Source organism: Rhinolophus sinicus, linkage group LG14 (assembly GCF_036562045.2).
Source record: "Rhinolophus sinicus isolate RSC01 linkage group LG14, ASM3656204v1, whole genome shotgun sequence".
Lineage (NCBI taxonomy): Eukaryota > Metazoa > Chordata > Mammalia > Chiroptera > Rhinolophidae > Rhinolophus > Rhinolophus sinicus.
In genome coordinates, this window is record NC_133763.1 from 51,124,387 (window position 1) to 51,137,018 (window position 12,632).

General features: G+C 39.9%; 1 protein-coding gene across 3 annotated transcripts in view; it reads right to left on the minus strand.

Annotated features, from left to right (window-relative positions):
• Nucleotides 1-1,131, minus strand: part of ARNT (aryl hydrocarbon receptor nuclear translocator) — a 53,989-nt gene extending 52,858 nt beyond the window's left edge. For 2 of the 3 annotated variants that reach the window (XM_019740003.2, XM_019740001.2), the window contains exon 1: nt 944-1,130. In XM_019740003.2, coding sequence (XP_019595562.1) covers nt 944-968 — 25 coding nt within the window. In that variant the 5' untranslated portion in view covers nt 969-1,130. Of the gene's footprint in view, nt 1-943 lie in introns of all 3 variants that reach the window. The other variant, XM_019740002.2, reaches the window with a different exon arrangement.
• Between the last annotated feature and the right edge of the window lie 11,501 nt (nt 1,132-12,632).

Genomic DNA, 12,632 nt, shown 5'->3' on the forward strand with positions numbered 1-12,632 from the left:
GAAATACTTCCTAGGGAAAAATAACTACAATATAGTGGAAAGAGGACTAGGAATTTGAAGACCTATCGGTCCAAACCTGCTGCACTACTCCCCACTCCATCTCTTAGACTCGACTGGTTGTCTTTTTTTTGTTTTTTGTTTTTTAACGTCCAAGCTCCCTCTTTTGAAGAAATTACCATTGAGAAATGGCATGGAACTGAACTTGTCTCGATCCACACCTAACAGTATTTAAACTTGGGATTCTGGATGCATGCTTGCTGTTGGCAAGATCTGCCCCGAACCTCAACCACTTCACAAACCTCTGCCTTCAGCAGCTAGACCCTAGAGGCATCTCTTCAAACATAAACGCAAGTTTCAAAGAACAGCCGGGGGGCTGGGGTGTGGGGGGGACGTGGAGGTACAGCCTAGAAAAACTGTGAGAATACACCGGTATTGAACTTTTTTTTTAACAGACACGAAAATCTAAACGTTTAAACATGTGGAAGTGCCACCTTAACTAAACAGCAACGTGGTCCAGTGTTTATGAATCCAAACTACTTTTAAAGGAAACCAAGACCCTCTGCCCACAGTCACTGGGCATCACGCAGCTCCAGTGGGCAGAGGGTTGAAAGAGGACCACACGGCACACCGGGACACGGCACAGCAGGACGCGGCCAGAGGAGTGCAGGCCGGCCAGCCCCGTGCGCGCAGCAACTCCAGCAGAACTCGGGGAACCGAACCCTCAACTCCCACCGCCGGCTCCCTCCCTCCACCTCGGTCTCCCCAGGTCCCCAGGGTTGGGCCCCTCCCCCAGGTCACTCCCCTCCCCCACCGCCCCCTCGTCGCCCCCGCGCGTCCCAGCGCCCTCAGCCCCAACTTCGGCCCCTCAGCCCTGGGTCTCCTCAGCTGCCAACCCTTTCAGCCCCTCCTCCTTTAGAGGCGCCCCAGTCCTCCGTCTCCTCACCGGGGTTAGCAGTAGTTGCCGCCATGGCCGTAGGTGCCACCGCCGAGGCACCCCTCCCCCGAGTGGGAGGAGCCGCCGTCACCGAACTGGGGGGGAGCAAGAGGGGAGAACCACTCCCCAGACGCGGCGCCCTACAGCCGCCACTGCTACCGCGGAATCCAAGATGGCGGCCGCAGCAACCCCCACCGTCCCCAGACCCTGAGGCGGAGAGACCCCGCCCACAGGGGGGCGGAGTCATCCTCCAAGGCCAGCCTCCTTGGGGAAACCGACCAATGGAAACGCCAAATCGACCAGAGGCAGAGCTGGCCACTCAGGCAGCGGGTCCAGTGGAGGAGGGAGGGCGAGGAAGAAGTCAGCTGTCTCCCTAATCCCACCTCCTGTGCGTCAGAGGTCAGTGATGAGTGACGTCAGTGAAAAACTATTTTACTAAAAAGCTTCCTTTGGTGGTGGATTCGCCCGGTTGGCCACTCTCCAGACGATTGGTTTCGTAAACCCTCTTTAGGGTGCTCTAAGGCTTAAACTTCCCGTGGTGATTTGTAATCCTTTCTTATAGTTTTCCCTCTTTAAAGACCTTTGTCCCTGGTGAAAAAAGTTCAATAACTAATTTTTGAATGTCTGCTATAGAACTGGTAGTACAAGAGAATCTGGCCGCTTACGGTCTAGAAAAGGAGACATCGACAGCCAAAACCAGGAGGCAATATATGAAGAAAGTGTTTTGATTGAGTGCAATAACTTCCTTTGGTCAAAGATAGGGATGTAGTAATGGAGTTTTAATGGGGAAGTGATAAGATGAGAACTGCACAAATTATTTTCTAATAATATAGGAATCATTGAGCACTTTGGGCGAGACACTGTCTAAACTGTTTTATATGTTGTAATCCTCACAACATTGTGAGGTCAATACTATTACAGTGTTATTTCCACGTTCCAGATAAGGGAACAAAAGCAGAAGTTAAGCAGGGGACATCCAGCTAGTTAGTGGTGTGGAAGGCAAACCAAAGGCATCTGATTCTGGGAACACGTTACACCCATTCCCATTTTAGCACTATAAGATACTATCTCCTCAGATGTCTTTCACAAACTGTTTAATATAAATTTAATTAGAATTTCACCAGAATTCCCATTATGCGGTTGTGCATCTTTGCATTTTATAGATTATATGTGTACTACAAAGATTACATTGATTCATTTCTCTGAGTTCACAGTATAGTTTAACCTCAGCAGAAGTAGTATAACATAATTTGTTTATTATTGTTTACATTTGTTAGAATTAAATTTTTATTTGTTACTATTTTGTTGTGTTGCATTTCCAATTCACCAAAAGGAGAAAAATCATCCACTCAAAGAAGTACATTGAAGCATAAGAAGTAGGGGAAAAGGTAACAAGTACTTCAGTTCAAAGTTAGGTGGTAAAGGTAGCTAGTGGTGCAGATATAGAATGTGAATTATTATGTACCTTTAAATGTGGTAAGTTCATCCAAGCAACAAAAAAATAAAAATGTAAATAGGAAGTACAACTATGAATATCTGAAAATTGGGTTTTATTGGGCCAGCAATCCATTTGTCCCTTGCCCACTACACCTTGACTGTTAGAAATTTTTGTCAGTTATTCAAAAAGCCATCCAAGCCTTCAAATCATTTTTGAACTACATACAATAATAACCTTGCTGCCAAGTAAAATGTATTTTTCCAGAGTAAATGCAAAACAATGTTTTCCAGTATGAATAGGTGAATGTGTAGATAAAAAAGATCCAAGTTATACACCTCATTAAAAAAAATGGTGAAAGTCATTTTGTTTCAGAGATGCTTGTACACCTAGCTACAAAGTTAATAACAAATGTTTTGCTTGGAGAAAGCATAACAAGCTATTGGCCAAAAAATCCCTAATTAAATATCACAAAGAAATAATCATGGTATACAATATGAAAAGGCAATATCAGCCCTGTACTTACTAACAGATGTTTACCTTCAAAGCAGTCACCCTTGGTATCTACACTATGAATCATTGCACAGGATATACTCGTATGCAGTACCTGAGGAAAAATGCCCAGAAACTTCCTATTTGGTTTATCATTTAAAATTCAAGTTACAGAAGAAGATATTTTTATTTAGAAAAAAATGTCATTTAAAAAAGAATTATTTTGTGAGGTATGAGAAAATCCGGAAAAGGTATCTTGGGATCAAAATTGATGGAGTTGTAGCTTTGGTTGTAGAAAGGATATTATTCCAACAATAAATAAAAGGTCGGTCCACTTTCTGTTTTATTCAGAGGAATATTTCTCCTGATTCTGATTCAGCATAGAACAAAATAGTACAAACTGTAAATATAGTAAAATAACAGCTAGTAAGCATAATCTTTGAGAAGAAAATAGGCAAATGATAGAAGACTACTTTTTCCACAATTAAGTATGGAGGCCAATAATGGGAAAGGGACTTTCACAAGGTTATTAAAACAGACTGGAGTAAAAATCCTTTCTTTACTATACATATAATACTAAAAATACATGTATTTTTTCAGATAGTAAGTTTGCCCTAATGGCTTATCTGAACAATATTTTAATTACTTTTATTAACCTGAACTTACGACTTCTAGTTCTAAATGCCATGATTTTTTTTTTTAATGCCATGATTTTTAATCTTAAAACAAAGTAGCGGGATTTTGTAAGAAAACCAGACTGTTAGAGAAATGCCTTGACTGCCAAAAGTTTATTATTTCACAATACATGATAGTTTTCTTCATCAGAGAAAAAAAAGTGAGTGACGCATTATTGAACATATTTTAAACCACATCCAAGTGTTGCAACTGAATAGGGGAAAAATGCTTTTCAGAGCCAGATACAACCCATGCAACTGAATACAGCTCCTATTCTCTCCCAAGTTGAAGCATTGAACTTTTGAGGTTGCCTTATGCTCTTCTACTTAGGATCTCACAAATTACTGAAAACTGTCTTCAATTAGAAACTCTTCATGATACTAGATCCATGTTAAATCCAATTACAGTATTCTCCCCTTATCCCCAGTTTTACTTTTCATGGTTTCAGCTACCTGCAGTCACCCGCAGTCCAAAAATACTAAAGGGAAAAGTCCACCTCACTACATCTCATCACATAAGCATTCTCATCTCAGATCATCACAAAAAAAAGAAGGGTGATTGCAGTACAATAAAATATTTTGAGAGAGAGAGAGAGACCACATTCACAAAACTTTTACTGTAGTGTGTTGTTATAATTGTTCTGTTTTACTGTTAGTTATTATTGTTAATCTCTTTATAAATTAAATTTTATCATGGGTATGTGTATGAGGTATGAGCAAACAATGTGGTGAATATTTAAATTTTAAAAATATATATTACAGTGAAAGACACATTGCCATTAATCCCCCTCAAAATACTCCCCCTCACTTCGAACACCCTTACCCCATAGTTTCTGCCACTTTCTGAATCAGTTCTGGAAGTTCTTTTTCGTGAGTGTCTTTAGTTGCACTGTTGTGGCTGCCATGATGTCCTGAATCATTTTGACTTTGGGGAAGAGGCAGAAGTCACAGGGTGTCAGATCCGGTGAATAAGGTGAATGAAGACACACCATAATGTTTTTATTTGACAGAAATTGCCGTAGCAGAAGTGATGTATGACATGGAGCCTTTCCATTGTGATCACAAAATATGGTGAATGCTGCTGCCAAATGCCATCCAACGGAAAGACAGGGATCTTTAATATGGAAGCAGCACATTGAACCTTAGTAACAGTGAGTGACAAGTTTCAACTTGTTCAATACAGTCAGTCGGGTGTGAGCTACGGTTGAGAGAAGGTGTGTTATTCTCTCATGGAAGGTGTGTAAATCATGGATTACGAACAACGCGTTAACATGAAATGGGCAAACAGTTTCACCCTCCGTCACAACACTCGTGTCACACATCGCTTCTGGTATGGCAATTTCTGTCAAATAAAAACATTACGGCGTGTCCTCATCCACCTTATTCACCAGATCTGGCACCATGCAATGTCTGGCTCTCCCCCAAAGTCAAAATGACCATGAAAGGTAAACATTTTGAATCGATTCAGGACATAGAGGTAGCCACAGACCGTGCAACTAAAGACGCTCACGAAAGAGGACTTCCAGAACTACTTCAGAAAGTGGCAAGAACGATGGGATAAGTGTGTTCGAAGCAAAAAAATTCAAATAAAAATAAAATAAAAAGTGTGTTCGAAGCAAAGGGGAGTATTTTGAGGGGGATTAATGGCAATATGTCTTTTACTGTAATAATTTTTTATTTTAATTTAAACGTCCACCATATTTTTTACTCACACCTCATGGTCAGGAAAAAACATGGTATATGTAGAGTTCGGTACTATCTACGGTATGAGGCATCCACTGCAAGTCTTGGAATGGATCCCCCAAAGATAAGGGGGACTACTGTATTCAGAATTATCTGGTAGCCATCGAACACTCATTATATCGGACAAACTCATTGTAAATTCAGATTTTTCTAATTTTAGTAGGAAAAAAATTAGGAAGTCGATTGTGAAGACTGACCTAGTCCATGTTTTCAGCTTACCAACATTAAAGTTAGTATTACTACTATGTTTTTTAAACTATTACAAGTTATTCTGTTACCTTAATCAATTTTTTAAATAAAATGGTGATCCACAGATGCACCAGTTTTCAGTGCTTCCAGAGAGAGTTGCCAGATTTAGCAAATAAAAATACAGGTTGGCCCGTTAATTTGAATGTCAGATAAACAACAAATAATTTTTTAGTAGAAGTATGTTCCAAATATTGCATAGGACATATTTATGCTAGCAAATGATTTATCTTTTATCTGGAAACGTTACTCCTGGCAGTTAGAATTTTAAGGAACACTAATCCAGGTTATTTTGGGGAGGTGAGAGACTGAAAGCAGGAAATCCACTTGGGTAAACAGCTATGCAGAAATCCAGAGGAGAAGTTTCAAGGACTTGACATAGGTCAATGAAACTGAAAAGGAAATGATTCTCGTGAATAATGTTGTCACAGAATAATCAACAAGTCCTGCCATGTAATTGTATATGGAATGAGAGAAAGCTAGGATATCAAAGAAGGCATTTAGATGATATCAGTAACAGAGGCAGGTGCTAACTGGAAGTTCAGATTTGTTCAGCTGAAGTTCAGTTGATGGATTGGTTGGTGGGACAGCCAGGTAACAATGCTTATTAAGCATATGAAATAGGGCATCGGCCCAAAAGACAGGTTGGGCCCTAGACCTAAATTTGTGTATCGACTGTAAGTGACTGGTGGTTACAGAGAATAACAGCACCAAAGTTAAAAGAAATAAGAAAAAGCACATAAAGAACACCTCAAAAACTGCTTGCTTCCGATGAGGGAAGAAGGAAGAGGCAACCTGGAAAGAGCAGGGCAGTGGAAGCCAAAGGCGTCTCAAGATAAAAGAGTTTGGGCAACAGCCTCATATTTTCAGAGAAGAGGATGAGCAAATCTAAGGAGAGTAGAGGGAGTGGAAACCATAGTTCCAGTGAGTAGAAAGTGAATAGAAAGTGAGTAAATAGAGGCAGATGGTTAGCATACACCACTTTTTCAAGACATACAGCAATGACGAGAAAGTAATTAAAGGATACTGGGGTGGCAGACAGGTTGGGGTGGGACTAGAAAAATATGTCTATAGACTGAGCTTGTGGAAAGGGGCAAATTAGAAATGCAAGAAAATATATGTGCCCAGGAAAAGAAGTGAGACTGGTCCGAGAGAAAACAAGGAGATAGGTTAGGGCTGCGTGAGGCAGTGTTACTCTCAAAAAAACCAAGGCACCCTTTTACTAAAAAAGTGCAGACGTTTTGGAGTGGAGGGAGGGAGGTTGACAACTCTCATGTAATGGCTTTGATTCTCAAAGAGAAATAACAGGTGAAACTTCCACTGAGGATGAAAGGTAGAAATGGTGCTGGGTGTAGCAGTACAGCTGTAGGTAACTGGTTGAGAAGTGTATGAATTGTCACGTGCTCCGAGGACCCAAAAAGAGAAGGCATAAATTTTCATGACATTGTGGAGCACTGTTAATTCTTTCTCTGCCAATGTTCACACAGAATCCTGAGGAAAGAGAGTGAACAGAGCAGTTTACCCAGAATTGGAGGACTGATTGACAAATTAGGTCATATCTTGGTGATGGAAGATTCTGGAACTGCAGAAGAAGCACAGTTTAAAAGTGTGTGGAAGGGGGTGACACTGGTCAGAGAAACAAGAGAAGCCAGAAGAAGGTTATTGGGCTGAGAAGAGAGAGATTGAATTCTGAAAGCTGACGTTGATTGTAGATTCAAAAATGAGGGAGCGGGAGTGGCAGAGGACAGGAACGGGGAACAATATAAATCACAAAAAGTTATGTTAAAAAAAAGTTATATATCTTCAAATCAATAAATGAAAGATGAGTAGCCTAATCAAAGAATGGAAAGGATAGGTACAGGAAATCTTCAAAAGATGTACAAACAGTAAAATTCAAATACCATAGTAATCAGGGAAATGCAAGTTTTTAAAAACCAAGGTATTATTTTTTGCCTATTAGCAGGACAAATATTACAGAGATTGAAAGTAATCTATATTGGTGCTACTGTGAAAAAACAGACACTTTCACAGATCTTTGAAGGGACTGTGAACTGCTATCACCTTTTTAGTGTGTAATTTGGCAATACTTACTAAAATTCTAAATGGTCATATCCTACAAACCAGCATTTATATTTTTAAAGTTTTGACGAATTTATCCCATAAAAACGTGCCCAGATAAATATGTACAAGGATCTCCATTGCAATGTTGATATAACAGTAAGATATCTGAAACAACCCAAATGCCCTCTAATAGAGAAAATGGACCATGGGTTATCTATGCAATGGACTCAGCAGCCACGAAAAAAAATGAAGTGGCTCTAGATGTATTAAAATAGAAAGATGGCCAAGATATACTGTTAAATGAAAAAAACATAAAATAAGTATTATTTTATAAATAACAATCACAATAAATACAGAAATTAAAGCTGGAGAAATTCACCAAACTGTTAACAGTGTATCTCTGGAGAATGGGATTAATAGGACATTTCTATCTTTTGGTATATATATCTGTAATGTTTGAATGTGATATGACTTTATATTACATTTATAATTATTTTTAAAAAGATATAATTTTATTTTAAGGTCGATCACTAAATAAATGGTAGTTATTATAATGAGCCCAAAGCCTGGTTTTGTTTCAGGTTTTAGTTTTTCCTACTCTAGAAAGAAAGAGCTACTATACTGCCCTTCCCTCAGCTCTTCCACACAATTTCATATGGTCAAGAGCAAGGGACATTTGGAAACTGAAAATATGTTTTAATTGCTACATTTAGTGTTATTGGGGAAAATAAAAGTCTGAGGGCTGGGACTATACCTCATTCTCATTCTGTCCCCAGCAATTAGCACAGTGATTGAGACACATAGTAGGCACTCACTAAATATTTATGAAATATAGCACATTTTGCAGGAGAGTTACTTTTTTTTTTTAAGGGGTGATATTTTGGAAATACATCTACTTGAAAAAAGAAATTTTGAGTAGATAATATGCACAAGGTATATGGTAATTTGAGGCCCTGAAGTGTGTTCTTCCAGAAATATTCTGTATATTTATAAGCATACACACCACACACACACACACACACACACACACACACACACATCCTATAGAAGTTTTTTTTTATAATGAACCAAATAAAACCTCAGAGGAAATAGTAGTCAATTTTGCATTTGAGGTATATATACACACGTATAATAACTAAAGCTAAGTGAAATTGTTTTGACTTCTCTGATCCAAATGTCCTAAGCAAATTCTTTTTGAGGAAAAGGGGAGGTTTTTAGAGCTTCATTGATCTTGTTGGCAAAGTTTCTGATTCATTCAGGTTGGGATGGGGGTCCAAGAATTTGCATTTCTAACAATTTTCCAGGTGACGCTACTCATCCACCCGAAAGCCCACGACTGGCTCATTCTCCCATCATGTGGATCCTACTTAGAAGACATCACTGGAGCGATTAACCTTGGCTGCCCCAGACCTGGCAGAGTTGTGGAAATATTCTTCTACTGATCTAGGCTCCAATTTAATCTCATGGGATCACTTTCTCACTCACTATAGGAGTGTCTGAAACTTGATCCTGTTTTAGTTGAACTATTTATGAAGCCTCTGAGTTCAGTGTGGGAGTGGGGAAGGGAGAGAGCTCGCCACCATCTCCTTTTGTAAGAGGGGGTTGAGGAAAAGAGGAGAGGCTGCCAAGAGATGTGCTTGAGTGGGAGACTGCCCTGCCCACAGCCAGCCTTGGATGTCACTCTCTCAAAAGGTGAGTAACTCCCCTAGTGCCTTCCTGGGGGAGTTTTTATGAAATAATCCCCCCCAATTCTTCTGAGTTTAATAGTACCTTTCTACAAGCTTGGGAAATACTAGGAAAATGACTAAGAGAAGTAAAGAGCTATTTTTTTCTTGGAGTTTTTCTGTTTTTGTTTTTTTTGTGTTTATTTTTTTGGAAAGTGAAACTTTCATCTGAGAGGGGATGGCTTAGGCATAGTCTTGTTTTGAGGCAAGTTAGGGGGCAGGTGAGACCACTATTGGTCCTATTAGCTATAGGATGTCTTGGATTTGGGGGCTTATAGTAAGAAAGCTTTATTATTATATTTCTTCACCATCACCTCTCCCTTCAGACTAAACTTATAGCCAGGAGAGAAAAGCTGGGTCTTTTTAAGTTGTTTTGTTTTGTTTGAGAAACATAAGGTACTACAGATGGTGAAAATGAAGTGATTTGGGAACAGAACACAAGGAAAGGAAGAAGTGATTGATCTTTCTAGTAAACGTTAAGTAAAAAAGGAACTCACTTTGCTGCAGATTTATAAATGCTATTATTCTGTTTACTGTCATGCGGGGTGTTATGCGGGGTCTCTGGTCCTGCTCTCCTCACAAGAATGCAGGATACGGTGAGGCCAAAAAGGAACACCAACGAAGCCATAGATAGGGGCGTCATACCGCTATGTTCTCGCTGGCGGCTGGGTTGGAGACACAGGAAGCAGGAGCCACACGATCCGCAACCTGCCATCCATTTCTCTGTCAACCGACCCCACTTGCTAACTGCAATCCACACTCGCTAGCTCAGCCACGGCAGTTATATCAGTGGCTAATGGCTAACCGGTAATAGCTGATGGCCAACTAGTCACAGCCAACGGCCATCTACTACTCGAGCCAGCACCTTTCCACGTGAGGCCGAGAGCCTGGGAACTGCTCTCTGGGACTCTGTCCCCACACTAACTTAGCAGGATCAAATTTTACATAAACCAATAGATTGATGCCCGACCTCCTTTTCCCTACTCTGGTCCTGAAGGTGCTGCTATTCATCTCACACAAAACAGCAACCTTCAGAGCTACTAAAAAAAAATTGTAGGGCAGGTCCTCTCTTTGGAAAACAGATTTTGGATCTACCCTTTTATCTGTCATTTGGATCATCAAGAAAAAGAGAAAATAAGAGCCAAGAACATACAAGGCATACCTGGTATCCAAACAACATTAGCCTTTTTCTTTTCTTTTTTCAGTAAGAATGTATTTTACTCTTTGAGGGAGAGGGAGGAAAGATATCAGCCTAACAGGAGCCAAATTAGCTTATTGGAATTTGGCAGCTATGAGTGAGACATTTGAATAAGTAAACTGGAGACCTTTGATTCAAAGTTCAGGAATTCAGATTCAATTAGATAAGAAGGAGAATCAAAGATGACTTGATGTTTGCCCATTTCCAGATATTGAGGGTTTTCCATCTCTCCTGCAGCAATTGAGGTTGTTGGCAAATCCCCTCCTTGAAATTCTCTCATCTCTTCAATTTCATGACACTACATTCTGCAAGTTCTCCTACTTGTAGTTATTCCATCTGTGGTTCCTTGACCTCTTTCCTCCCCAAGAAATGCAGACATTCCCTTGCTTCTAATTCTCCTTGGCCATCTCACCTACTCCTATGATTGGGTGACTGTTAGCTCTAAAGACCTTGCTCTGCTTTCCTCCTAAACTTCAGTCCCACATTTCTGCCTCCTGAGCTTGCCACACCTTTAAATTCAACCTACCCCAAACTGAACTCATCATCATCCCTTAAAATATCTGCTATTCCTAAAATACATAGTAATTCTATGAATGGCAACGTTTTTCGTTCAGCCATCCATGTTCAAGGCCCAGAGTTTTCTTTATCACGTCCTGCTTCCTCATGCTATATGTTCATTTCATTTATAAATCCTGTCAAATCCTTTCACAATCTCACATCCATTCCGTCCTTTTTGTGACTCACTCTGTTATCCGAGTTTATGCTGTTGTTACCTCTTGTTGAAACTGCTACAACTCCTCATTGTTTTCCATGCTAGGGTATCTATTATTTCCTGTCCCCAATACCTTCTGCAAACTGTTATCAGTTGCCTTCCTCCTCAATGGCTTTGATTATTTACCTTGCTTCATTCAATAAGCATAAATTGTATATGCACAATGTGCTAGGCTCTGATATAGATATTCATTTATTCATGTAGGTATAACAGCCCTGTTCGGTTATGCCATGAATGGCACAGATGCAGGCCTAACCCATAGAGCTTATATTCCAGTTAGAGGCAGTGGGACACATAGCAAGATACAGGCCCTGCTCTCAAGGGTTTGTCTGCTCAAAATCCTTCAGTGCTTCCCCTGTGCCTGAAAGAATAAAATCCAAATTCTTTACCCTGACTTATCTCAAGCAAGAAAAGTATATCTGGATGCATAATCTTGAGTTTGCATGAGTCATATATTCTGTATTGGGCACCACATTTTAAAAGGGATATAGATACAGTAGAATTTCTTCAGTGGAAAAAGACTAGAGTGATAGAAAGACCATATCCTCTGAGAAATGATTAAATGATTAAATGATTGAAGAAATGAGTCAACAAGTACTTTAGAGCGATCTTCAAATCCTAAAGATCTTGAATATGGAAAAGATATGTGTTGTCCTACGTGGTCATAAGTTAAAAGTGGAACACAGCCAAGGAGACAGATTTGGCTTAATGTAAAGAATGCTTTTCAAAAATGGACCACTTTGGAAGACCGTCACTTCTTGACCCCTGAAAAAATTACCCAAGCACTTAAAGCAGGGCCTTTGCAGAAATGATGCAACAAGATGTCTCTTAAAGATTCCTTCCAACTATGAGATTCGATGATTTTAATACCTTTCACTTTCATGTATTTTGAATTCCACCATACTGAATTAAGCAGAATTTCCCACAAAGTTCCCATGCTTCCCTGCCTCCATCATGTTCTTTCTCTGCTCACAAGACCCAGCTTATTTTGTTGTTGTTGTGGTTCTGTACTTGTTAAATGGTAAGTGATGCATTGAAATTAAATTTAAAGTTGATAGAGTTCAAATAATAATAGAGGAAGACCTGGTTGTAATGTCTATTTCCCAAACCACACAAGTATGTAGGTAAAATAAAGTGACAAGAGCCACTATAAAGGGGTATTTAGTCTTGAGTCTCCCATACCCTAGGACGCAGGTGTGAGTAAGCTCAGGAGAGGTGGGTCAAAGGACACTTTATCTCACAGACACTGTCAAAATCTTATCCCTGCCAGACCCAGGAATCCAGACTGTCTCCCTTAGGGTGAATTTTTCACCAGGAAAATATCTGGTGAGAGATAAAACAGATGGCTGGAAG